This window comes from Coregonus lavaretus (genome assembly GCF_964263955.1).
Source record: "Coregonus lavaretus genome assembly, chromosome: 17".
NCBI classification, from domain to species: domain Eukaryota; kingdom Metazoa; phylum Chordata; class Actinopteri; order Salmoniformes; family Salmonidae; genus Coregonus; species Coregonus lavaretus.
This window is the reverse complement of record NC_140004.1, coordinates 2,412,833-2,440,791: the sequence shown is the minus strand read 5'-3', so window position 1 is coordinate 2,440,791 and position 27,959 is coordinate 2,412,833. Positions and strand designations below refer to the sequence as shown.

Genomic DNA, 27,959 nt, shown 5'->3' with positions numbered 1-27,959 from the left:
GGGAACGGAGGAGGAGGAGCCCGAGGGGACCTGGCCCTTGCACCAACTGTGGTCGTGGAGGACACACCACGGCTAGGTGTTGGGGCGGGTCCTCCAGTGAGGGAGATGGCAGGTCACGCATTGGGGGGTCCCCCCAGGTGAGTAGGCGCCCTGCTTACCCAGAGCTTTCTGTCGTGCACCTAACCTTGCCTGTTTGTTTCCCACAGGTTGCACCTCGTTCCCAGCATAAGGCGCTGGTAGATTCAGGCGCAGCTGGGAATTTTGTAGATCGCCAGTTCTGTATAGAGTTAGGGATTCCCCTCCTTCCAGTGGATAAACCTTTCCCCGTCCATGCCCTAGATAGCCGTCCGTTAGGGTCTGGGTTGATTAGGGAAGTCACAGCACCCATTCAGATGACGGCGCAGGAGGGTCATGAGGAGAGAATTCAGCTCTATCTGATTGACTCTCCTGCGTATCCGGTAGTGCTGGGTCTTCCCTGGTTGATGACTCATGACCCTATTATTAGGTGGCGAGAGAAAGCTCTTAAAGGGTGGTCTGCTCAATGTGAGGGGCGGTGTCTGGGTGTTTCCATAGGGGCGACCTCGGTGGAGAGTCCGAATCTAATGCCAGCACTGCAGATTCCCCCCGAGTATGAGGATTTGGCACTGGCGTTCAGTAAGACTCGGGCGGCGCAGCTGCCGCCTCATAGACGGGGGGATTGTGCGATAGATCTCCAGTCAGGAGCAGCTCTCCCGCGGAGCCATGTGTATCCCTTGTCTCAAGAGGAGAGAAAGGCTATGGAGACATACATCTCTGAGTCTCTGAGACAGGGATACATACGGCCCTCCGTTTCACCCGCTTCCTCAAGTTTCTTTTTTGTAAAGAAGAAAGATGGAGGTCTGCGCCCGTGTATTGATTACCGCGGTCTCAATCAGATCACAGTGAAGTACAGCTATCCACTTCCTCTGATTGCGACTATGACGGAGTCACTGCACGGTGCGCAGTTCTTTACAAAATTGGATCTTAGGAGCGCATATAACTTGGTACGCATTCGAGCGGGCGATGAATGGAAGACAGCGTTTAGCACGACTTCCGGACACTACGAGTATCTAGTCATGCCATATGGGTTGATGAATGCTCCCTCAGTCTTCCAATCCTTCGTCGATGAGATTTTCCGGGACATGCAGGGACAGGGAGTAGTTGTGTACATCGACGACATTCTGGTGTATAGTCCTACCCGTGCTGAGCATGTAGCCCTGGTGCGCCGAGTATTGAGGAGGCTGTTGGAGCATGACCTATATGTCAAGGCAGAGAAATGTCTGTTTTTCCAGAAGTCGGTCTCCTTTCTGGGTTACCAGTTGTCTGCGTCAGGGGTGAAGATGGAGGTAGACCGGGCGTCAGCTGTGCGTAATTGGCAGACCCCAACCACTGTGAAGGAGGTGCAACGGTTCTTGGGTTTTGCGAATTATTACCGGAGGTTTATCCGGGGTTTTGGACAGGTGGCAGCTCCCATAACGTCTCTGTTAAAGGGGGGTCCGGTGCGCTTGCGGTGGTCAGCTGAGGCGGACAGGGCATTTGGGAGACTAAAGGACCTGTTTACCTCGGCGCCGGTGTTGGCGCATCCGGATCCTTCTTTACCGTTCCAAGTAGAGGTGGACGCGTCAGAGGCCGGGATAGGGGCCGTTCTTTCCCAGCGTTCTGGCACTCCACCTAAACTCCGTCCCTGTGCGTTCTACTCTAAGAAGCTCAGTCCGGCGGAGCGGAATTATGACGTAGGAGACAGGGAGCTGTTAGCTGTGGTACAGGCCCTAAAGGTGTGGCGGCATTGGCTCGAGGGGGCTCAACACCCTTTCCTCATTCTAACTGACCATCGTAACCTGGAGTACATCCGGGCAGCTAGGAGACTGAATCCTCGCCAGGCTCGTTGGACTATGTTCCTAGCCCGGTTTGTGTTTAAGATCACATACATCCCTGGGTCCCAGAACGGGAAGGCAGATGCTCTGTCTCGGCGGTATGACGCAGAGGAGAGGTCAGTTGAGTCCACGCCCATACTACCGGAGTCTTGTCTGGTTGCTCCGGTGGTGTGGGAGGTTGATGGTGAGATCGAGCGGGCGTTACGCACCGACCCGAGTCCTCCACAGTGTCCTGTGGGTCGGACGTACGTTCCGCTCGAGGTACGCGATCGCCTCATTTGTTGGGCTCATACGTCCCCCTCCTCTGGCCATCCGGGTATCGGCCGGACAGTGCACTGCCTTAGCACGAAGTACTGGTGGCCAACGTTAGCTAGGGATGTGAGGATTTATGTCTCCTCCTGTTCGGTGTGTGCCCAGTGTAAGGCGCCCAGACATTTGCCCAGGGGTAAGTTACAACCCCTGCCTATTCCACAACGACCCTGGTCCCACCTCTCGGTGGATTTTGTTACCGACCTCCCCCCCTCACAGGGGAATACTACCATCCTGGTCGTTGTGGATCGGTTCTCTAAGGCCTGTCGTCTCCTTCCCATGCCGGGTCTACCCACTGCCCTACAGACCGCTGAGGCTCTGTTCACCCATGTCTTCCGGCATTACGGGGTACCCGAGGATATAGTGTCTGACCGAGGCCCCCAGTTCACCTCTAGGGTGTGGAGAGCATTTATGGAACGGTTGGGGGTTTCGGTAAGCCTTACCTCGGGGTACCACCCGGAGAGTAATGGGCAGGTTGAACGTGTCAACCAGGATGTGGGTAGGTTTCTGAGGTCATACTGTCAGGGCCGGCCGGAGGAGTGGGCGAGATATGTGCCCTGGGCCGAGATGGCACAGAACTCTCTTCGCCACTCCTCCACCCAACTAACCCCTTTTCAGTGTGTATTAGGGTACCAGCCGGTTCTGGCACCATGGCATGAGAGCCAGATCGAGGCCCCCGCTGTGGATGAGTGGGTGCGGCGCTCGGAGGAGACGTGGGACGCTGCACACGTCCATCTGCAGCGTGCCATACGTCGACAGAAGACGAGCGCCGACCTACACCGCAGTGAGGGGCCAGTGTACGCACCTGGAGATCGAGTCTGGCTCTCAACCAGAAACCTGCCCCTCCGCCTGCCCTGCCGGAAGCTGGGTCGGCGGTTTGTGGGGCCATTTAAAGTCCTGAGGAGATTGAACGAGGTGAGTTATAGGTTAGAACTACCTGTTGATTACAAAAATATTAACCCCTCGTTCCATGTGTCTCTCCTCAGGCCGGTGGTAGCTGGTCCACTCCAGGACTTTGAGATTGAGGAGACTCCTCCGCCCCCGTTGGACATCGAGGGGGCTCCGGCGTACACCGTGAGGTCCATCCTGGATTCTAGACGCCGGATGGGGGGTCTTCAATATCTCGTGGAGTGGGAGGGGTACGGCCCGGAGGAGCGGTGCTGGGTGCCAAGGAGGGACGTCTTAGACCAGTCCCTACTGACCGATTTCCATCGGGGTCATCCTGCGCGCCCTGCTCCGCGTCGTCCGGGTCGTCCCCGAGCTCCGGGTCGGCGCACGGCTGGAGCCGCGCGTCAAGGGGGGGGTACTGTCACGGTTTCGGCCGAGGCTGCTCCTCTTCCTTGTTCGGGCAGGCTTCGGCGGTCGTCGTCTCCGGAGTACTAGCTGCCACCGTTCTATGTTTCATGTTCTGTTGGTTTTGTCTGTTTCATAACACCTGTCCCTTATTTGTGTCTTAATTGTTTCCCTTATTTAGTTCGTGTGTTTGGGTCAGGTGTTATGCGTGATTGTTTATTGTCAGACTGCCTCGTTAGGGTATTTTCTCTCGTTGTTGGCTTGTCCCGAGAGTTCGCACTGCGTGCGCTTTTCTTGTGTTTTACGCACTGTGTTTTGTGCGTAATTGTTTTGCGCCACCCGGTTGGGTTGGCGACTATTTTGTTCACGTGTTGAACGTACTATAAAGACTATTGAAGTCATCCTGGATCCTGCGCTTGATTCCTTCCACTCATCTACACACACCACTCTGACACGCATAGAATTAAAAAGGTATTGTTGGACATTATTGCTCCTAATCAGACAAGTTTTTTACATAGATGATATATTGGAGATAATATAAGACACATACTGAAAACAATAGAATGAAATATTTGGGAAACCAGGCTTAGTATTCATAGCTGACTTTGAAAAAGGCTTTTGATAAAGTACAACTGGAATTTATACACTACCGGTCAAAGGTTTTAGAACAACTACTCATTCAAGGGTTTTTCTTTATTTTTACAATTTTTTACATTGTAGAATAATAGTGAAGACATCAAAAACTATGAAATAACACATATGGAATCATGTAGTAACCCAGAAAGTGTTAAACAAATCAAAATATATTTTATAGTTAAGATTATGCAAATAGCCCTGGATTGATTGGCTTACAGTGAGAGATCCCCTGCTGATTTTGTACGTTTGCCCACTGACAAAGAAATGATCAGTCTATAATTTTAATGGTAGGTTTATTTGAAGAGTGAGAGACAGAATAACAACAACAAAATCCAGAAAAACGCATTTCAAAAATGTTATAAATTGATTTCGATTTTAATGAGGGAAATAAGTATTTGACCCCTTCTCAATCAGAAAGATTTCTGGCTCCCAGGTGTCTTTTATACAGGTAACGAGCTGATATTAGGAGCACACTCTTAAAGGGAGTGCTCCTAATCTCAGTTTGTTACCTGTATAAAAGACACCTGTCCACAGAAGCAATCAATCAATCAGATTCCAAACGCTCCACCATGGCCAAGACCAAAGAGCTCTCCAAGGATGTCAGGGACAAGATTGTAGACCTACACAAGGCTGGAATGGGCTACATGACCATTGCCAAGCAGCTTGGTGAGAAGGTGACAACAGTTGGTGCGATTATTCGCAAATGGAAGAAACACAAAATAACTGTCAATCTCCCTCGGCCTGGGGCTCCATGCAAGATCTCACCTCGTGGAGTTGCAGCCCAGAACTACACGGGAGGATCTTGTCAATGATCTCAAGGCAGCTGGGACCATAGTCACCAAGAAAACAATTGGTAACACACTATGCCGTGAAGGACTGAAATCCTGCAGCGCCCGCAAGGTCCCCCTGCTCAAGAAAGCATATATACAGGCCCGTCTGAAGTTTGCCAATGAACATCTGAATGATTCAGAGGAGAACTGGGTGAAAGTGTTGTGGTCAGATGAGACCAAAATCGAGCTATTTGCCATCAACTCAACTCGCCATGTTTGGAGGAGGAGGAATGTTGCCTATTACCCCAAGAACACCATCCCCACCGTCAAACATGGAGGTGGAAACATTATGCTTTGGGGGGGGTTTTCTGCTAAGGGGACAGGACAACTTCACCGCATCAAAGGGACGATGGACGGGGCCATGTACCATCAAACCTTAATGACTTGGAGAAGATCTGCAAAGAGGAGTGGGACAAAATCCCTCCTGAGATGTGTGCAAACCTGGTGGCCAACTACAAGAAACGTCTGACCTCTGTGATTGCCAACAAGGGTTTTGCCACCAAGTACTAAGTCATGTTTTGCAGAGGGGTCAAATACTTATTTCCCTCATTAAAATGCAAATCAATTTATAACATTTTTGACATGCATTTTTCTGGATTTTTTGTTGTTATTCTGTCTTTCACTGTTCAAATAAACCTACCATTAAAATTATAGACTGATAATGTCTTTGTCAGTGTGCAAACTTACAAAATCAGCAGGGGATCAAATACTTTTTCCCTCACTGTATGTCCTTAATGAAGTAGAATAAGTCATCGCCAACTAAAACAATATAGAAAACTGAGGAAGTTTAAATGCCATGGTTTGTCATTTGACAAGGCATGTCAAGTGTTTTTGTGAGACATTTGGTTTGACATTGTATTCGATTAGTGTGATGAGACATTTTGTGTCAATAATTCCTAACTTGAGTAATAATTCTATATGAGTAAACCTTTGTTATACCGTCTTGTTGTGAAGATATTCCAACATTTGTATATACTTTACATCAATTAACCAGGTCATGATTGTAAACATACTTATTTCTCGATTTACCAGGCTAAATAATATATTTGTACATTAGAAATTCTTCAATTGAAATTTGTAAATTTGAAATCGACAACCTATGATCCAATCATCTCTGACCTCCAGCTGGCCTGCTGACTGCTCCCCCGGACATGACCAATGCTGCGGCCATGTACCGCGGCCCCGTCTACGCTCTCCATGATGTGTCCGACAAGATCCCCATGACCAACTCGCCCCTCCTGGACCCCCTGCCTAACCTGAAGATCAAGGTGTACAACTCCTCCGGCCTGGTCACTCCCTCGGAGGACCTGTCCGACTTCTCCTCCAAGCTGTCCCCTAAGGTCACCCAGTCCCTGCTGGACAGCGAGACCATGAACCTGAGGAACAAGAGCCTGGCTCGGACCCGCGACCCCTCCTGCACCGTCGCGGGCTCCTTCAACTCCCTGGGCGGACACCTCATAGTGCCCAACTCAGGTACTCAATCAGTCAATCAAATATATTTTACAAAGCCCTTTTTACATCAGCAGTTAAGTGCTTAACAGATACCCATCCTAAAAACAAAGAGCAAGCAATGCAGAAGCACAGTGGTACTGTTTATTTTTTGGAGACCAATATAATACCTGATTCACACTGTAGGGTGGACCCACACAGGTGGATGCGTAACTAGGCTAGTACAGCTTGCCTCTGCTTTACTCTGTTTGGCCCTCTAGTGTCAATCAGGCATACAGTTTTTTTGTTATTCTGCATGTACTGTAAATTAGGCTACAAGTCTAGACCTGGTTTAAGACTATGATATCTGACTCTTGTGACCCAATGTCCTCCACATCAAAGAGCTTCAGTTTAGAAAGGCCTGTGAGACTCTTGGCCACCATCATGCCACCCTGCCAGTACCCATTTTCTCTCATCGGGTAAACCCTTTCTAATGTCACTTCTTAGTTCATTGACCGTATTTCAGTACTGTATTTAATTGACAGTTCATTGACAGTATTTCAGTATAGTATTTAATTGACAGTTCGTTGACAGTATTTCAGTACTGTATTGAATTGACACTTCATTGACAGTATTTCAGTACTGTATTGAATTGACAGCTTATTTACAGTGTTTCAGGTTGGTGATCTCGTTAGGAGGCTGTGTAGCCTGCCTACCTCACCTCTGACATCTGTATGCTATTCTCTGCTCTCATCAGCTCCAGACAGCAACGTATAAGACACCACCATTCATTCTCAATGCAGTGTCAAAAACTGCCACATACTGTAAATCTTATTCATAGGGAGTGACGTGTTTGCCAACAGATGAAGAACATGACAACCTGCTTAATGAATTACATGAAAGCAGATAGCTGGCTGAAGTCGTGTCAAGCTAATCAGCCGGCATTTAGGAAGCACATTGCGAGGGAACCTAGGAACAGGATTAGGAAATGCCGCTGTAACACTTCTGCCATTATGTTAACTAGGTCTCTGTGTGTTCAGGGACAGAAAGTGATGTACTAGGCACTCATCCTACCCATAATGCCAGATCCACCTCCTGGCTGCTCGTCATCCTCATCAGATTGCATTCATATTGGTCTTTACACAGATGAGGCTGAAGAATACAAAATCCTCCTTTCATTCTCTCATCCATTCTAAAGCCTCATGGCCCATGTTTATAAAGCGTCTCATAGTAGGATTGCTGATCTAGGAACAGTATTACTTTTCAGATCATAATGAATATCATTATATGGACAGGAGGACATGAGCATAATGAATATCATTATATGGACAGGAGGACATGAGCTACCTGGGGTGGCAGGTAGCTTAATGCAACGTATCCCAGCTCATGCCTAACGAATGGACAAGTCTGTGCAGATGCATAGTATGCGTCCCAAATGGCTCCATTTTGTAGTGCACTACCAGGGCCCATAGGGAATAAGGTGCCATTTGGGACATAGAGCCATATATGCCTGTAGATCCTTGGGGAGCTGAAATACAGTCCACTTAAGGAGGGTGCCTAGGGCTGCCGTGCATGGTCCATTACAGAGCATTTGCTCCAATAAGGGCCAAGTAAATGAAATTGTGGCTCAGAGTTGATTGTACAGAATAAATGTAATGATTCAATCCAGTTTGTCCCTTTAGTGTTCTGATTGAGTTGGTATTGGTCATGTAATGGTGCTGGGTAAATGATAGGCAGTTTGGGAGCAGCTCCCTAGGCCTCCCCTGGGGACAGAGAAGAGAGAACACTCATTGCGTTACAGTGAATATATTCTATTTTTATGCACTTTTCTCTCTATGCATTTCTGACCTTGAACTTAAGCATGAGAATAGCATGCTATTCACCCGCTATTTGTTTTGGGTGAACATTTTTAAAAAATGAAGGTTTGGCGGAGTTGTGTCTACAGATATGCCATATTCTGACCTTGACTTAATTCCACCACCTTTACGTGCGATGAAACGATGAATAAGGTCGAGCAACCTGTCGGTTCCAAATGGAACAACATCTACAAATTGATAAGAGCTATTGATAAGAGCTAAGTATATGAGTAAGCCATTTCGATAAGGGGATTGTAAATATAAATGACAATTGTTTCAGATCTATTTTACCTTATGATCGCTGGAGACAAATTTGAAACCAGTCATATGGCAGCAAGCTGAAGCATATCGAAATACTGTATCACCTTTTCCACAGTGAAGTTTATGAAATGCTGGCCTTATAACTTGGGATGAAATTGGGAAACCCAAGCTAACCTTCTGTAGCCATGACAGATGGCGCCAAACCTACAGAGTTGATTTATGATTTCTAGAATGTTTAAATTATATGCCCAGACTTTTCACTTTATTTTGTACAATTTGTATTGTGTTAAATATTAGCCACTATCGGTAGCCACCGTCAGTTATACCCACATACATTTTATAACTGTTAGTGTTAGTTTCCTTACATTTTGCATCCTTCCATTACATCGTTATTTTACCTTTCTTTCCTCTGTCACGTTCGTGTGGTTGTTCCTGAGAATCGCTAGCAATAGCGGATCATATTAGGCTAACGTATTACAAGTTGTGCAATAATTTGGGACATGTAGCCTATTTGAATCATTATGGAACGCAGACCATACGTAGCAGTTTAAACCTGGAGCCTGGCGTACAGTTCACGATGACTGATTAGTGAGGATTATTAGGGTAGATTAATGGGGCTACTGTTCAACCCTTGTTGTACATTTCTCACCATCAATTGTTCAATCCATTAAATATTGGAATATGGCAACTTTCAGGATGAATCAAACCACTGTATTATTGATTCACCAATATATTTAATGCGTAAAGGCTCTCCAAACCTGTTTTTTAATTATTCATAAATACTAACCCTAAATAATATACAAGATCAGAGTTTTTTTAAATCTACCAATTGGTGCAGAAAATGAGATGAATATGCTTACATTTACATGGCTTTCTTTCATTGATTCCTAATATTCTGAACCATTCCCTCCATATATTCTAGTGAATTAGAACATTCTAATGAAAGGTGCACCAAATTTAAATGAAAACTCGCGAAAACTGTTGGCCAGTAAGTGGGAGGGTTTTCAGCAGTTTAAAGAAATGTATTCAGCACGCTCAAGGGAACCACGCATGCAAAGCCCGTTACGCACCTGCATAAGGTTAGTCTGAATCAGGCCCTAATACTTTACGCTCTGCCTGTGTAGTATCACTGTAAGCTAATTACCACAATAATAACATTGTTGTTTGGGCAGTACTTTGTTTTAAACACACAAGTGGAATAAATAAAGAAAAGCCGTTCAACTCTGTTTATGTGCAGTTCAAACACAATTACTAAATGGCTATGTAACAACATGTTACATTTAGGCGTAAGTACAGTGTTACGACACAGGTTTAAGTGCAACTTAAAGTGTTACGAAAAATGCAGTTTTGATGTAAGGTTTTATTTATCCTTGGTTACCATGTGCAGCTCTGTCAACACATGCTACAGCCTAGTTTATTTTTCTCTTGGTTTGAAGCGCTTCCTTGCGTCTCCTCTTTAAAGTGGCCCTTGGCGTTGTCTCCCTCACTTACCCTTTCAATTCCCCTTTAATTGCAGTCAGTGTTTGGCTGTGGTATGCTATGCGCTCTGCGGTGGGGGGTTGGGGGGGTCCGGGGAATCAATGAGAGATGGGAGCCTCCGGCCCAGCTGGAGGGACTAAACACAGTTAACAGTCACATAGGGAACAGCACTGTGTCCAAGTGAGCTGAAATCACAGCCTGATAAGTGGCCACTGGGACCACAATGATGCCTGTTTTGTTGGCCACTTGAGATATTTAATGTGGTGTGTGTGAGTACTTGTGTAAACTGTATGTGTCTTCATGTGTGTATGGTTCACGTGAATATGTGCCCCTCACACTGTTGGCTCCAGGAGTCCAGCCTGCTTGCTGATTTGATGTTTCTCTCCTGCAGGTGTGAGCTTCATGGTGCCAGCGGGGGCTGTTCCTCAGGGCCGTGTGTATGAGATGTACGTGACGGTGCACAGGAAGGACAGCATGAGGTGAGCTCCACAGCACAACAGCAGCACCAGGGGCTGGAGTCCTCTGCCTGCCTGGCTGGCTGCCTGTTCTGTCAGCCTGCCTGCCTGCCTGTCCAATAAGAAGCTCCATGCAGGCTAAACTCCTATACTTTAACGTAGCGCCACTGTTACCCACACTCTTAGAAAAAAAGGTGCTATCTAGAACCAGTAATGGTTCTTCGGCTGTCCCCATAGGAGAGCCCTTTGAATAACCTTTTTTGGTTCCAGGTAGAACCCTTTTGCGTTCCATGTTAAGACACTTTCCACAGAGGGTTCTACATGGAACACAAAAGGGTTCTCCTATGGGTACAGCTGACGAACCCTTTTGGAACCCCTTTTTCTAAGTGTGCAGTTACCACTCACCACCAAGATACAAGACAGGCTTTATGTGTTCAATGTCAACCAGATTTGAGCCATTTTAAGCACTACTCAATAGAAATGGAAGTGACTAGAAATTGAATAGAACATGCTTCATGTGTTTAACATCACACATCCACAAACATCAATTGAGGTTTACTACAGTGATAATATGCATACACATGCAAATAAACTCAGCAAAAAAATTAACTTTCAAAAATCAAAATAACTTAACAGATATTCACTGTAAAGGGTTTGAACACTGTTTCCCATGCTTGTACAATGAACCATAAACAATTAATGAACATGCACCTGTGGAACTGTCGTTAAGACACTAACAGCTTACAGACGGTAGGCAATTAAGGTCACAGTTATGAAAACTTAGGACACTAAAGAGGCCTTTCTACTGAGTCTGAAAAACACCAAAAGAAAGATGCCCAGGGTCCCTGCTCATCTGCATGAACGTGCCTTAGGCATGCTTTAAGGAGGCATGAGGACTGCAGATGTGGCCAGAGCAATAAATTGCAATGTCCATACTGTGAGACGCCTAAGACAGCGCTACAGGGAGACAGGACGGACAGCTGATCATCCTCGCAGTGGCAGACCACGTGTAACAACACCTGCACAGGATCGGTACATTCGAACATCACACCTGCGGGACAGGTACAGGATGCCAACTACAACTGCCCGAGTTACACCAGGAACGCACAATCACTCCATCAGTGCTCAGACTGTCCGCAATAGGCTGAGAGAGGCTGGACTGAGGGCTTGTAGGCCTGTTGAAAGGCAGGTCCTCACCAGACATCACAGGCAACAACGTCGCCTATGGGCACAAACCCACCTTCGCTGGACCAGACAGGACTGGCAAAAAGTGCTCTTCACTGACGAGTCGCGGTTTTGTCTCACCAGGGGTGATGGTCGGATTCGCGTTTATCGTCGAAGGAATGAGCGTTACACCGAGGCCTGTACTCTGGAGCAGGATCGATTTGGAGGTGGAGGGTCCGTCATGGTCTGGGGCGGTGTGTCACAGCATCATCGGACTGAGCTTGTCATTGCAAGCAATCTCAACGCTGTGCGTTACAGGGAAGACATCCTCCTCCCTCATGTGGTACCCTTCCTGCAGGCTCATCCTGACATGACCCTCCAGCATGACAATGCCACCAGCCATACTGCTCGTTCTGTGCGTGATTTCCTGCAAGACAGGAATGTCAGTGTTCTGCCATGGCCAGCGAAGAGGCCGGATCTCAATCCCATTGAGCACGTCTGGGACCTGTTGAATCGGAGGGTGAGGGCTAGGGCCATTCCCCCCATAAATGTCTGAGAACTTGCAGGTGCCTTGGTGGAATAGTGGGGTAACATCTCCCAGCAAGAACTGGCAAATCTGGTGCAGTCCATGAGGAGGAGATGCACTGCAGTACTTAATGCAGCTGGTGGCCACACCAGATACTGACTGTTACTTTTGATTTTGACCCCCCCCCCCCCCACTTTGTTCAGGGACACATTATTCAATTTCTGTTAGTCACATGTCTGTGGAACTTGTTCAGTTTCTCAGTTGTTGAATCTTGTTATGTTCATACAAATTTTTACACATGTTAAGTTTGCTGAAAATAAACGCAGTTGACAGTGAGAGGACGTTTATTTTTTTGCTGAGTTTAGAAACATAAAACATCACCGTTTTCATATTTTGCCCAGATAGAAGCATTTAATAGTGCCCTGTAACTTCCCTTCACTCTTTCTCTCTCTGTTTATATCTCTGTTTCGCTTTCTCGCGCTCTGTGTGTGTGTGTGTGTGTGTGTGTGTGTCCAGGCCCCCGGTAGAGGATGTTCAGACAGTGCTGAGTCCAGTGGTGAGCTGTGGCCCCCCAGGGGTCCTCCTGACCCGCCCAGTCATCCTCACCATCCACCACTGTGCCAAGGCTGATGGAGACGACTGGCAGATCGAGCTGAAGAACCAGCTGACACAGGGCCAATGGGAGGTGAGAACGCTAGGGGTCAGAGAGCAGCCAATCATCTAGCTGTAGATGCCAGTATTGTTTATACATATAGCTAAGAGGGCAGGGACTAGTCATTACAGAATACACCTGGAGCATTAGTGCTTGCAAAAGCATGTAATGTTAAAAAGAAGACAGGAATTGTCATGAAGCTTTTCAGATTCAAATACGTGATGTTGACAAAGGCTTAATTCTATAAAAAATCTTTTTTTTATATACCTTTATTTAACTAGGCAAGTCAGTTAAGAACAAATTCTTATTTACAATGACGGCCTACACCGGCCAAACCCGGACGACGCTGGGCCAATTGTGCGCCGCCCTATGGGACTCCCAATCACGGCTGGTTGTGATACAGCCTGGAATCGAACCAGGGGGTCTGTAGTGACGCCTCAAGCACTGAGATGCAGTGCCTTAGACCACTCACCACTATAGTGTTGAATTGTATAGTGGGGAAACAGACAGGTGATGTCTACTGGGCAGGAGGAACTGCAGGAGACATATAATCTGTCCCAAATGGCTCCCTATTCCCTATAGACTCTGGTCAAAAGTAGTGGACTGTATAGGGAATAGGGTATCATTTTGGGGCACAGCACCCAAGCTCAATTAGACGAGCAGGATGGTTGAAAAGCTGTTATCACAAGGAATTTGCTCAAGTTCCACCCCTCCATCCATCCTTCCTTTCTCTCCCTCTCTTCTTCTCTGCCGCTCTCTCAGCGTGAACAGACTACCTGGAGAAGTTTACTTTGTGTGTGTGTGTGTGTGTGCATGCTCTGTAGTGTGTGATAGGGGCCCACTCCTGGTCCTGTATTGATGGTGTGTTAGTACTGTTTATGATAAGACTGTCTGCAGGTAACACTGTGTGAACAAGGCCCCTATGTTATCGCACAGAAACACAATGTCTGCCCACAATTATGCATGCAGCAGCCGTGTGTGCGCATGCATGCCTGTGTGTGTGTGAGAGAGAGAGAGAGAGAGAGAGGGAGCCATCCATCTTTAGTTCCTTTGTGCTGCGGTCTCCATTTTACACTACTTTCCTCCAACTCAGTAACATTAGAATGTGGTGGCTTTTTAGACTGCTGAAGCTGCATTCACTAGCACAGGGGAGCTTCTACATACTAACTCGGTTAGCTCTATAAAACTAACCCCACATCGCTGTGGCTTTGACCTAGATATACAGTGTATAGACACTGATTTTGGGTCAGTTTTACATTTCCCCCACTAATGGTTAAGGTTAGGATTGGGGGAGGGGAAGCTGATCCTAGATCCTTATCTAGTGAAACTTTACCACAAAGCTAGATATACGTAGGGTAGATCTTATAGATTCCAGACTGTCAGAGGGACAAATAAACTGTTAAGGGCAGACGGAGAGAGATGAACCTGACTTAAGGAGTGATTGGCTTCTGCTGATGTTGAACAATAGATTCCTGTGGGTTTCTGTGGCTTGTCTTTTTGCATCCTGGTAAAACTATGTCTACGTCCCAAATGGCACCCTATTCCCTATGTACAGAAGTGCACTACATTTAGGACAAAAGTAGTGCACTATATAGGGAACAGGGTGCAATTTGGGATACATATTACATTATGTGACCCTCTTCATAGAGGACTGTCTCATTTCCCACAGAAGTACTGTATAGGGACTAAAGGACAAACAGTTATTAATGTCACTTCAGGGAAAGTCATTTAAATCTACTCAAAAGAATGACCTGGCAAATACAGTACCTGTACAGTATAATGCTACAGCACCATGGTGTCCATATTAGGAGTAATGTCATGAGAAGCTGTACTGTACTAAAGCTGACATAGCACACATTTAGGAATGATGATGCCGATTTTGCAATGAAGGTCTACAGTAGCCTCAACAGCACTCTGTAGATTAGCACCATGGTGTAGCCGGAGCACAGCTAGCTTCCGTCCTCCTCTGGGTACGCTGACTTCAATACAACACCTAGGAGGCTCATGGTTCTCACCCCCTTCCATAGACTTACCCAGTAATTATGACAGCTTCCGGAGGGCGTCCTCCAACCCATCAGAACTGTTGCAGCACGAACTGACATGTTGTCCACCCAATCAAAGGATCAGAGAATGAATCTAGTACTGTAGGCATAAGCTACAGCTAGCTAGCACTGCAGTGCATAAAATGTTGTGAGTAATTCACTCAAAGAGAGAGAAAGACAATAGTTGAACAGTTTTGAACAAATTAAGTTCTTCCAAAATGAAGGACTTTCATTTACTTACCGAGCAAATGCAGTGGCTAGTTTAGCCCACTCCCAAAAAAATTACAACCTGTAATTTAAATATTATTTGGACAAACACAAAATAGTCCAAATTGGGGAAGTGAAATTGAAAAGATAACCCTGAAGGCCCTGCTAAGCTCCACAGCGGAGATTGGAGTATCTGTCCATAGGACCACTTTAAGCCGTACACTCCACAGAGCTGGGCTTTATGGAAGAGTTGCCAGAAAAAAGCTTATTGCATAAAGAAAAAAGACTCCCCAAACATATGGAAGAAGGTACTCTGTTCAGATGAGACTAAAATTGAGCTTTTTGGCAATCAAGGAAAACGCTATGTCCGGCGCAAACCCAACAGCTCTCATCACCCCGAGAACACCATCACCATAGTGAAGCATGGTGGTGGCAGCATGATGCTGTGGGGATGTTTTTCATCGGCAGGGACTAGGAAACTGGTCAGAATTGAAGGAATGATGGATGGCGCTAAATACAGGGAAATTTGAGGGAAACCTGTTTCAGTCTTGCAGAGAATTGAGACTGGGATGGAGGTTCACCTTCCAGCAGGACAATGACCCTAAGCATACTGCTAAAGCAACACTTGAGTAGTTTAAGGGGAAACATTTAAATGTCTTTGAATGGCCTAGTCAAAGCCCTACCTCAATCCAATTGAGAATGTACACCAGCGGAACCCATCCAACTTGAAGGAGCTGGAGCAGTTTTGCCTTGTAGAATGGGCAAAAATCCCAGTGGCTAGATGTGCCAAGCTTATAGGGACATACCCCAAGAGACTTGCAGCTGTAATTGCTGCAAAAGGTGGCTCTACAAAGTATTGAATTTGGGTTGGTGAATAGTTATGCACGCTCAAGTTCAGTTTTTTTTGTCTTATTTCTTGTTTGTTTCACAATAAAAAAAAATATTTTGCATCTTCAAAGTGGTAGGCATGTTGTGTAAATCAAATGATACAAACCCCAAAAAATCCATTGTAATTCCAGGTTGTAAGGCAACAAAATAGGAAAAATGCCAAGGGGGCGGGGTGAATACTTTCGCAAGCCACTACATATGTCGATGTTGGGGTGGTGCTGGAAAGTTTCCCTTTAAATGCATAGAATGAATAGAACTGGGTCCCAATTCAAGTCAATGATTCTTCCGTTCTATGCATTCTATTTCTATGCATTTAATCCTGTCTGATAGGTGAAATCCAGAGAGATAACTTTTAAGGAAAATGGGTCCAGAAGACGAAGGGTCCACACTGTCTGTGCTGAGCCCAGCAACATCCTAGGTGTGTTGTAAGAACACATTTATCAAACAAAGAAGAAAATCACTGAATACACGCCTTATAGATGACCATTGGCTCATAATACCTCATAACAGCCTCACTACTTTTATTTCAAATGAGTGCCTGTCATATGTGTTCCCCCCTACCCTAAGGGTTAATTACATACACTACCAGTCACACTTACACACCTACTCATTCAAGGGTTTTTCTTTATTTTGTATATTTTTTACATTGTACCAAAAAAAGTGTTAAACAAATCAAAATATATTTTATATTTGAGATTCTTCAAAGAGCCACCCATTGCCTTGATGACAGCTTTGCACGCTCTTGGCATTCTCTCAACCAGCTTTCTGTAAAGGCCTTTAATTCCTTTTTTTCTCTCCTCATAATAGCCGGGAAATGAATGCTAGTGTGTGGCTCATGTACTGTATGATTATAAATAATAGAAAGCAGAGCATCATGGCGTGAGACAATGCAGTGTTGGAACAAGGAGTTATGGCACAAGTAGAGGAGTCACTGGAGAATGTAGAGGAGAGGTCGGACATGGGCAGTGTGTATTGTCTGGGTGGCAGTGCTGCTCGTTCACGCACGTGTGCACGTTCATACATACACACAGCCACAACCACACACATACACGTCATATAGACAAGGGTGCCGCTGTAGAGTTGGATTTATACCAGGGGAATGCAATAGGGCCAGTCTCTTATCATACCATAACCAAGTGTGTGTGTTTGTTCTTCAGGACGTGGTGGTGGTCGGGCAGGAGAACTTCACCACGCCTTGCTACATCCAGTTGGATGAGGAGGCGTGTCACCTGCTAACAGAGACCCTAGGTACCTACTGCCTGGTGGGCCAGTCTGTCAGCAAGTCTGCTGCCAAGCGCCTCAAACTGGCCATCTTCGGCCCCGTGTCCAGCACCACACTGGAGTACCACATCCGAGTCTACTGCCTGGATGACACCCAAGATGCACTCAAGGTACAGGGGACCACTAAGACCTCTAAGACTTAGGATAGTCTTAGAGGTACCAACTCCTTGTGACTCTGAGGCTATCCTAATATGGACAGCATACACCAATTAAATCATGCTCTCTCTCGCTCGCTCACTCACTCCCACATTCACTCACCAGGGAGAAGATTTTGAAAACAAATGTATAAAAAAAAAAAAAACTGAAATATCACATTTACATAAATATTTAGACCCTTTACTCAGTACTTTGTTGAAGCAACTTTGGCAGCGATTACAGCCTCGAGTCTTCTTGGGTATGGCGCTACAAACTTGGCACACCTGTATTTGGGGAGTTTCTCCCATTTCTTCTCTGCAGATCCTCTCAAGCTCTGTCAGGTTGGATGGGGAGCATTGCTGCACAGCTATTTTCAGGTCTCTCCAGAGATGTTCAATCGGGTTCAAGTCCGGGCTCTGGTTGGGCCACTCAAGGACATTCAGTGACTTGTCTCGAAGCCACTCCTGTGTTTTCTTGGCTGTGTGCTTAGGGTCGTTGTCTTGTTGGAAGGTGAACCTTCACCCCAGTCTGAGGTCTGAGCCATGAAGTGCTTTGAAAGGCTGGTCATGGCTCACATCAACACCATTATCCCAGAAACCCTAGACCCACTCCAATTTGCATACCGCCCCAACAGATGATGCAATCTTTATTGTGCTCCACACTGCCCTTTCCCACCTGGACAAGAGGAACACCTACATGAGAATGGAATTCATTGACTACAGCTCAGCGTTCAACACCATAGTGCCCTCAAAGCTCATCACTAAGCTAAGGACCCTGGGACTAAACACCTCCCTCTGCAACTGGATCCTGGACTTCCTGACAGGCCGTCCCCAGGTGGTAAGGGTATGTAACAACACATCTGCCATGCTGATCCTCAACACGGGGGCCCCTCAGGGGTGCGTGCTCAGTCCCCTCCTGTACTCCCTGTTCACCCATGACTGCATGGCACAACTCCAACACCATCATTACGTTTTCTGACGACACAACAGTGGTAGGCCTGATCACCAACAACGTTGAGACAGCCTATAGGGAGGAGGTCAGAGACCTGGCCATGTGGTGCCAAGATAACGACCTCTCCCACAACGTGATCAAGACAAAGGAGATGTTTGTGGACTACAAGAAAAAAAAGAGGACTTAGCATGCCCCCATTCTCATCGACGGGCTGTAGTGGTGTCCACATCACCAACGAACTATCATGGTCCAAACACACCAAGACAGTTGTGAAGAGGGTACGACAAAGCCTATTTCCCCTCAGGAGACTGAAAAGATTTGTCATGGGTCCTCAGATACGCAAAAGGTTCTACAGCTGCACCATCGAGAGCATCCTGACTGGTTGCATCACCGCCTGGTATTGCAACTGCTTGGCCTCTGACCGCAAGGCACTACAGAGGGTAGTGCGTATGGCCCAGTACATCACTGGGGCCATGCTTCCTGCCATCCAGGACCTCTATACCAGGCGGTGTCAGAGGAAGGCCCTAAAAATTGTCAAAGACTCCAGCCACCCTAGTCATAGACTGTTCTCTCTGCTACCGCACTGCAAGTGTACCAGAGCGCCAAGTCTAGGCCCAAAAGGCTTCTTAACAGCTTCTACCCCCAAGCCATAAGACTCCTGAACAGCTAGTCATGGCTTCCCAGACTATTTGCATTGTCCACCCCACCCCCTCTTTTATGTTGCTGCTACTCTGTTTATTATCTATGCATAGTCACTTTAACTCTACCCACATGTACATTTCATTTACATTTTAGTCATTTAGCAGACGCTCTTATCCAGAGCGACTTACAGGAGCATTTAGGGTTAAGTGCCTTGCTTAAGGGCACATCGACAGATTTTTCACCTAGTCGGCTCGGGGATTAGAACCAGCGACCTTTCGGTTACTGGCACAACGCTCTTACCCACTAAGCTACCTGCCGCCCTCAATTACCTTGACTAACCGGTGCCCCTGCACATTGACTCAGTATGGTTACCCCCTGTATATAGCCTCCGTACAGTTATTTTATTTTACTGATGCTCTTTATTTTTTATTGTTATTTTTTACTTATCTATTTTTTACCTAACACTTATGCATATTCTTGATACCATTTGAAAGGAAACACTTTGAGGTTTGTAGAAATGTGAAATTAATGTAGGAGAATAACACATTCGATCTGGTAAAAGATAATACAAACAAAAAAACATGCATTTTCAATTTTTTGTTTTCTTCCATAATCTTTGAAAAGCAAGCGAAAGGCCACAATATAATATTGCAGTATAGGCGCAATTTAGATTTTGGCCACTAGATATAATATGCCATTTAGCAGACGCTTTTATCCAAAGCGACTTACAGTCATGTGTGCATACATTTTTACGTATGGGTGGTCCCGGGGATCGAACCCACTACCCTGGCGTTACAAGCGCCAAGCTCTACCAATTGAGCTACAGAGGACCACTGGCAGCAGTGTGTGTGCAAAGTTTCAGATTGATCCAGTGAAGCATTGCAATACTGCACTATTTTGTATCATGTCTGCCCAAATGTGCCGAATTGGTCAATTTACACATTTTCAGGTACATAACTATAGAGAACATACATAAATGATATGGTAATACAAAATGTAAGTTTACACACTCCCAGGAATGTCATATATGATGGATCATTAGCTTATACAGTCGTGGTCATAAGTTTAGAGAATGACACAAGTATTGGTCTTCACAAAGTTCGCTGCTTCAGTGTTATGAGATTTTTGTCAGATGTTACTATGGTATACTGAAGTATAATTACAAGGATTCCATACGTGTCAAAGGCTTTTATTCACAATTACATTAAGTTTATGCAAAGTCAATATTTGCAGTGTTGACCCTTCTTTTTCAAGACCTCTGCAATCTGCCCTGGCATGCTGTCAATTAACTTCTGGGCCACATCCTGACTGATGGCAGCCCATTCTTGCATAATCAATGCTTGGAGTTTGTCAGAATTTGTGGGTTTTTGTTTGCCCACCCGCCACTTGAGGATCGACCACAAGTTCTCAATGGGATTAAGGTCTGGGGAGTTTCCTGGCCACAGACCCAAAATGTCTATGTTTTGTTCCCTGAGCCACTTAGTTATCACTTTTGCCTTATGGCAAGGTGCTCCATCATGCTGGAAAAGGCATTGGTCATCACCAAACTGTTCTTGGATGGTTGGGAGAAGTTGCTTTTGGAGGATGTGTTGTTTGGAATCCGAATGTTTGGAATGGTCAGTGGGGATCTAAAGACTAATCATGTCATATTGTTTATTGTTTTGTGATGTCATAAAAAATGTTATAACAAAATTACTGTAATTTGGAAAGTATACACACTTAATCTGTCAAGTTTACATCCAATATGTTGTGTATATAATATGGAGAATTACGAGAGAATTTTGTTAAGATAGAAATGTGATTTTAGTTTTCTAACAAATTCATATATTTTCATATAAGCTATGCACGGTGACTAGACACGCCCGAGTGAGCTCAGAGACCGTGTCAGCAAGTAGAAACACCCCTTTTACCAGAGTGCATAAAAAGCCTTGGTAACTAAATTTACATTAGACCAGAAAGCGTGGAGCTGTGGCTACACGGCTTAAAATGGTTAGACCAGAAAGCGTGGAGACGGTAGTCCACACGTTTGAAATGCTTAGAACTTTGAATCTCAACATGAGGTGAAGAAGATAAACTCACCAGACTAGACCTGAACATTGCCAGTCTAAAGTAAAGCACTTCAAACTCTGACTAAAGATATGAGTTGGGAAGGAGAAAATCCCATCTCAGACAATCACTGAGTCTCTGCTCTGAGTACACTCCACTACAAGCCAGGACAACTAAGGACATTGTGAGCTCTGGTGGACAACCAGAGCCTTACCCCAACAAACCCCCTTCCCCATAGAAGGATTTATTGGTTTCAACAGAGAGAGACGACGAACAAAGATGTCTACACGTAAATACATTCATGACTTCTTACCCAAACGGCGGTGTTTCGTGAGAAAAGTATTATGATTACTTTGAGGGTAGCTTCCAAATGTATCAACGATAAGTTGACTCTCTCTTTGTCTCTCCCTCTCCCCCTCCCTCTCTCTTCCTTACCCCTCCCTCTTTTGATAACCAAGCAGTCATGCTGTTAGTCCGCTAAGGACTTTTTATATTAAGTGTATGTATTCTGTGTTATTATTTAGTTAGCTAGTAAATAAATAATTAAGCCAATTTGTGTAGTGCTGAATCATAAGTAAAGCTGGGGTTCTTGCGGATCCAAGAATTTTGCGACCGTTCAGAATGAGACTGATGAGGTAATGATTGATACGTTGACTGTTTTACACATATTGATAGGTAAATACCTTTCAGAGTTTAATTCGGGAGATGGTAACTCTATAAACAACTTCTTCCGTGGTGCCCCAAATCCTAATTAGTTAATTGTTACATGATTAATTTAATCAAGTAACAATTAAACATAGTTGATTTGATAAATAACAGTCATCATATTAATGAAAGTCACGTCACGACAGTGTCTTTAGGTGCCTTTTGACAAACTCCAAGCGGGTTGTCGTGTGCCTTTTACTGAGGAGTGGCTTCCGTCTGGCCACTCTACCATGAAGGCCTTATTGGTGGAGAGCTGCAGAGATGGTTGTCCTTCTGGAAGGTTCTCCCATCTCCACAGAGGAACTCTAGAGCTCTGTCAGAGTGACCATCGGGTTCTTGGTCACCTCCCTGACCAAGGCCCTTCTCCCCCGATTGCTCAGTTTGGCCCGGGGGCCAGCTCTAAGAAGAGTCTGGGTGGTTCCAAACCTCTTCCATTTAAGAATGATGGAGGCCACTGTGTTCTTAGGGACCTTCAAAGCTGCAGAAATGTTTTGGTACCCTTCCCCAGATCTCTGCCTTGACACAATCCTGTATCGGAGCTCTACGGACAATTCCTTTGACCTCATGGCTTGGTTTTTGCTCTGACATGCACTGTCAACACTGCCTTTCCAAATCATGTCCAATCAATTGAATTTACCACAGGTGGACTCCAATCAAGTTATAAAAACATCTCAAGTATGATCAATGGAAACAGGATGCACTTGAGCTCAATTTCGAGTCTCATAGCAAAGGGTCTGAATACTTATCTAAATAAGGTATTTCTGTTTTAAATATTTTATAAATTAGCAAACATTTCTAAAAACCTGTTTTTGCTTTGTCATTATGGGGTATTGTGTGTAGATTGCTGAGGAAAATGTTGTATTTAATCCATTTTAGAATAAGGCTGTAACGTTTAAAAAAATGTGGAGTGAAGGGGTCTGAATACTTTCCGAAGGCGCTGTATGTCTGTAGTTGAATGTAATAAGTTATCTGATATACACTTACACAATGACTCTTCACCAGTTTGCTGGTTTGCACTAGCCTCACATGGATTTAGGCTTATGCATCCAGTATCATAATGGATACTACCATTGTGGTTAAGTCAAAAGTTATTTTGTGTCCGTGTCTTTCCTGCTGTAGGAGGTCCTTCAGATGGAGACTCAGATGGGAGGAAAGCTGTTGGATGAACCAAAAATCCTGAACTTCAAGGACGGCACCCACAACCTGCGCCTCTCCATCCACGACATCCCCCACGCACAGTGGAAGAGCAAGCTGCTCGCCAAGTACCAGGTGAGCTCATGGTGAAAAAATTGGAGTCTACTTGACTTGCGTCGCAATAAATAAATCATATATATATAGTATATAGTCTTCGAAGACTATATACAATATATATTGAAGAATTATGTTGTCTCAGACTGGTTTCATAGACGAGACGTAACATAGTAAACGTAAATCCGGGACACACAAATTAGTATGATATGTTACGTTTGGTATAGTTACATAAGACAAAAGGTTACTTAAGGCAAAAATGAAAATAGGGTGGTTGCGTCTAGCAACCCAAGGGTTGCGTGTTTGAATCTCATCACGGACAATTTCAGCTAATTAGCAACTAGTTACTACTTTTTAGCTACTTTGCAACTACTTAGCATGTAACCTTAACCCTTTTAGCTAACCCTTCCCTAACCATTTAACCTAACTCCTAACCCTAACCTTAACCCCTAGAGCTAGCTAACGTTAGCATTATCTACCTAGCCACCTAGGTAACATTATCAACAATTTGGAATTCGTAACATATCATACAAAATGGATGATGGAGATCCACAAATGTAATACATACCATATGAAACTTAACATATCATACTAAATGGAGTGTCACAGATTCACGTACAGAATAATACGAAATGCTCTGAGACAAAGTTATGTGTCTGTGTGCTAACCCTTCTGTGTATGTGTGTGTGTGTGTGTGCTTGCATGTGTATTTGTGTGTGTGTGTTTATGTATGTGTAGGAGATCCCTTTCTACCAGGTGTGGAGTGGCTGCCAGCGGACCCTGCACTGCACCTTCACCCTGGAGCGGTTCAGTGCCAGCACCACAGAGCTCAGCTGTAAGCTGTGTGTACGCCAGGTGGAGGGAGAGGGACAGATCTTTCAACTCAGCAGCACTTTGTCTGAGGTGAGACTCAACCCTCACACACCATTTGTTGTATGTACTGTACACTGTATACTCTCTGGTACCCTTTTCCTATATAGTGCACCATTTTTTACCAGGGCCCATAGGGGTCCGGTCAAAAGTAGTGCACTATATAGGGAATAGGGTGCCATTTGGGGGACACAGTATTTTTTGTGGACATTTTTATTTATTGGTTTTCACAACAATCAAAACATCTTTCATGTGATGTTCAATAATTCAATTTGACAAGCACAGCATATAACCAAAAAAATATAACAAATATATATATATATACAGCATATACATTAGATACATCACACATATGTATTATACCATACAATAACACCTGCATATACACAGAGTGTACAAAACATTAGGAACACCTGCTCTTTCCATGACAGACTGACCAGGTGAATTCAGGTGAAAGCTATGATCCCTTATTGATGTCACCTGTTAAATCCACTTCAATCAGTGTAGCTGAAGGGGAGGAGAAAGGTTAACCCTTTGACACGTACCAACACACGGGTGTGATCATTCTACAGTGGTCCCTGCAGCGTACGCTCAAACCGGTGTGATTAGAACGCTTATTTAGAACGTCCAGTTTCGATTGACGCAACAGTCAGCGTTTGAGCTGGCAACATTGTTTTATTCACAGAAACATTTTGCACAAACAGTCCTTACAACGTTATGTCCTTAATGTGACCAGTTTATATTTGGATGCAATGTTCAGACACAGAAGTGGCAACATTATAACACAATCATCCAAACCTTAAAATGTAGTCCTAGCGCTAACTGAGGAAAGATTGACCTAACATAAGCAGTCATATTTAGCTAACTCTCAGAAACCATAATATGATTAGCTAATAGAAATTACTATTTACAATTCATCACATCACGGGTAAGCTCACCATTGATCGAAATAATTGAGCAAAACACTTTCTAGGAACCGAACGTAATCGACGATGGGTAGTTTGTGCGCGCCGTCATTATTTTTTATTTGTGTCAAACAAAAATAAGAAGAAAAGACAAGATGAGTTTGATCTGTTTGCAGTATGCATGTTGAAGGGGGTGTGTCATCTACCATCATTCACTTACCTTCATTAACTTCCGGAAGTTTACTCGAAAGATGAGTGAACCATCCCTCACTTCATTTTGTTACAACATCTTTGGTCTGACAAACGTTTACGTGACACGCAGAATGCATTGTATAATGTCAACAAACATGGTGCCACACATAGTTGGCAAATAGCTTAGCATTAGCTCATCATAATCAGTACAACCTTCAAAAAAGTAATATGTGTCAATTACAATCTATGCAAGAATCAGAATGCATGATTTGTCACCAGTACTTGAAAATGTGAATAAAACAGTTAATACATTATGCTCCGTACATACGGTATGCTACAGTAGAAACGACAACACGTTAAACAGAAAATAAGGCACTTACTTTGATTGGAATGCAAACATGTTCAAAGTTATTTGTAAGGAAAGCAACAATGAAGCCAATGCGAGTGCCAGCCTGAAAATGTGTCAGGTGGAAAGAAGTTTGTGCTAGACTGTGCAAATGTCTGCATACTTGATCTGGGGAAACACTGGGGAGGTGCTTGGACTCGGTCGCCAGGTGTACGGTGTTTCCTCCAACACATTGGTGTGGCTGGCTTCCAAGTTAAGCGAGCAGTGTGTCAAGAAGCAGTGCGGCTTGGCAGGGTCGTGTTTTGGAGAATACATGGCTCTCGACCTTCGCCTCACCCGAGTCCGTGCGGGAGTTGCTGCGATGGGACAAGGCTGTAACTATCAATTGGATATCACGAAAAAGGGGTAAAAGTAAAAAAGCGAAAAATAATAATACATTTTTTAAAACATTGGTGCCCAAAGACCATTAAAATAATACACAACTCATCGTACCTTGACACGAATGGGGTATGGCATTTTTAAGCAAGAAAATGCCTCATGCCACAAGGCTAGAATTGTCCAGGAATGGTTCCACAAACATGACAGTGAATTCAGCTTACTGCAGTGGCCTGCTCAGTCACCAGATCTCAATCCAATTGAGCATCTGTGGGATGAGATGGAACGAGATATTCGGAGTAGAGATCCATTTGAGCCAGTGGTTCCAAAATCAAAAGCAAACAGCAGGTGGAGAGCAGACAACCTTGTCCCGTACTACGACCAATAGGGAAGGGAGCAGACACCATTCCATTCGTGCTCACTCTGGCTTTTGGTCCGTCATATAAAAGCTTAACACAGTTAATGAAATATGTAACAAAATGCTCCAAAATCTTGAAGAGATACTCCGATTCTACACGATCAAAGGCTTTCTCTGCATCGAGAGAGCCTTGGATAAGATATGAAAATGGTGCCTTAAGTTATTAGTTGACATTCTATCTTTAATGAACCCTGTCTGGTCATTGTTAATCAATGTTGGTAGGTACCCTTCCAGCCTGAGTGCGATGGCTTTAGCAATGAATTTCAAATCAACATTAATTATTGAGACCGGGTGATAAGAAGTTGGCAGAGTGGGGTCTTTTTTCCAGTTTACAGATCAATGAAATCAAAGCCTCTTGTAGAGTTGGAGGTAACACACCCTTTTCAATAATATATTTATACATTTCCTTTAATGGATCTATTAGTTTCTACTGTGAAACCGTCTAGCCCTGAAGCTTTTCCTGACTGAAGGATCATGAGGGCTCTCAGTATTTCCCCTTTGTTTAGGTTGATCTAATAGATTCTTATCTGTCTCCGATAGCTTGGGCACTTTTAGTGAGTTCAGGAAAAGTTTGGATTTTTTAGATGCATTCTCACTCTCCGATGTATAAAACTGTTCATGAAAGTCTTTAAAGCAATTGTTTATCTCCTGTGTGTTGCATGTCAGCATAGAGTCTGTTTTTTTTACTTATTGAATGCTGAAATAAGGCATTTGTTTTGCCATGAAGTTTGTGGCCTTTATCTCCCAATTCATAGTAACTTTGCCTTGTTCTTGTCCCGAGCGCCGATGACGTGGACATCGATTAAGGCAGCCCCCCACACCTCTCTGATTCAGAGGGCTTGTGTGAAATTTGGAAGACACATTTCAGTTGAATGCATTCAGTTGTGCAACTGACTAGGTATCCCCCTTTCCCTTTCTCAATAAGGCTTTCTCTACTTTAAGTGTTTGAGATGTCATATTGCCTTCTTTTTCTGGGCAGAGTTTTGTATAGTCCTGCAGATCTGGTATGAAAAAGCTATTTTTCCAGATTCTAAAATGTCTTAAAACACGTTTTCACTTAGTCATCATGGGATATTGTGTATAGATGGGTGAGAGAAAAAATTATATTTAATCCATTTTAAATTCAGGCTGTAACACAACACAATATGGAAAAAGTCAAGGGGTTGTGAACACTTTATGAAGGCACTGTATGTGTCGACCTCCAGGATCACTCTCTACCTTATCAAGAAGTAAGGGCACTTTTTGTTTACCACAATGCAAGCCCGTCTTGATCTGGACGTAACGGTCAAAGATCTGACCTCCCCAAATCCTGTCTTAACTACTTATGTTCTTTTGCACATAAATTAGTTTCCTGTAAAAAAATAAAATATCTTACTTGTACTTCTTAAGGTAGATGAGGACCTTCTTCCTCTTAATTGAATGATTTAAGCCGTTACCATTCCAGGATATAAATCGTAGAGGCGTGGCCATTAAATATTCAGAGACTTAAATAAATAAATCAGCCTCATATTCACAACTGAGTAAGATAGTGTGTAGTCAGTGAGGTATACAATTGAAGTATGATAAGTTGCTTTGCATTTGGTGTGTATACAGTACAAGTATGGTATCATGAAAAACATTAACACTGTAGTTAAAAAAATTAACTACAAACCCCCTTCCCCAAACGACGAGGGTTAAATACCCTAGACAGTATACAAGAACGTTTCTGCTCGGCTACCGTTACTGCAACTGGACAAGCATTTGTATAGGGAGTTGTGGTCCTGCTAACAGGCTCCTAACAATGACCTATGAGTGTGCTTTAAAGTAACAATGGCCATATCTTAGGAAACACAAAGATTGTGTTCAAAGATAAAGGTCTTGGTACCGCAATAATCCTCTAGAGGCTAGCTCACATGTCTATCCTTTGATAAGTAAATAATAAACCAAA

General features: G+C 44.5%; 1 protein-coding gene across 1 annotated transcript in view; it reads left to right on the top strand.

Moving 5' to 3' along the window:
- The window catches only part of LOC311144279 (netrin receptor UNC5C-like), a gene marked incomplete at its 3' end in the record, with an annotated part of 327,628 nt that overhangs the window by 286,678 nt on the left and 12,991 nt on the right, over positions 1-27,959 (top strand). Inside the window, exons 9-14 of the mRNA XM_084180292.1 lie at positions 6,086-6,433; positions 10,376-10,463; positions 12,646-12,814; positions 17,076-17,309; positions 22,798-22,947; positions 23,665-23,829. Of these exons, the coding sequence (XP_084036418.1) occupies positions 6,086-6,433; positions 10,376-10,463; positions 12,646-12,814; positions 17,076-17,309; positions 22,798-22,947; positions 23,665-23,829 (1,154 nt within the window). The remainder of the gene's footprint in view (positions 1-6,085; positions 6,434-10,375; positions 10,464-12,645; positions 12,815-17,075; positions 17,310-22,797; positions 22,948-23,664; positions 23,830-27,959) is intronic.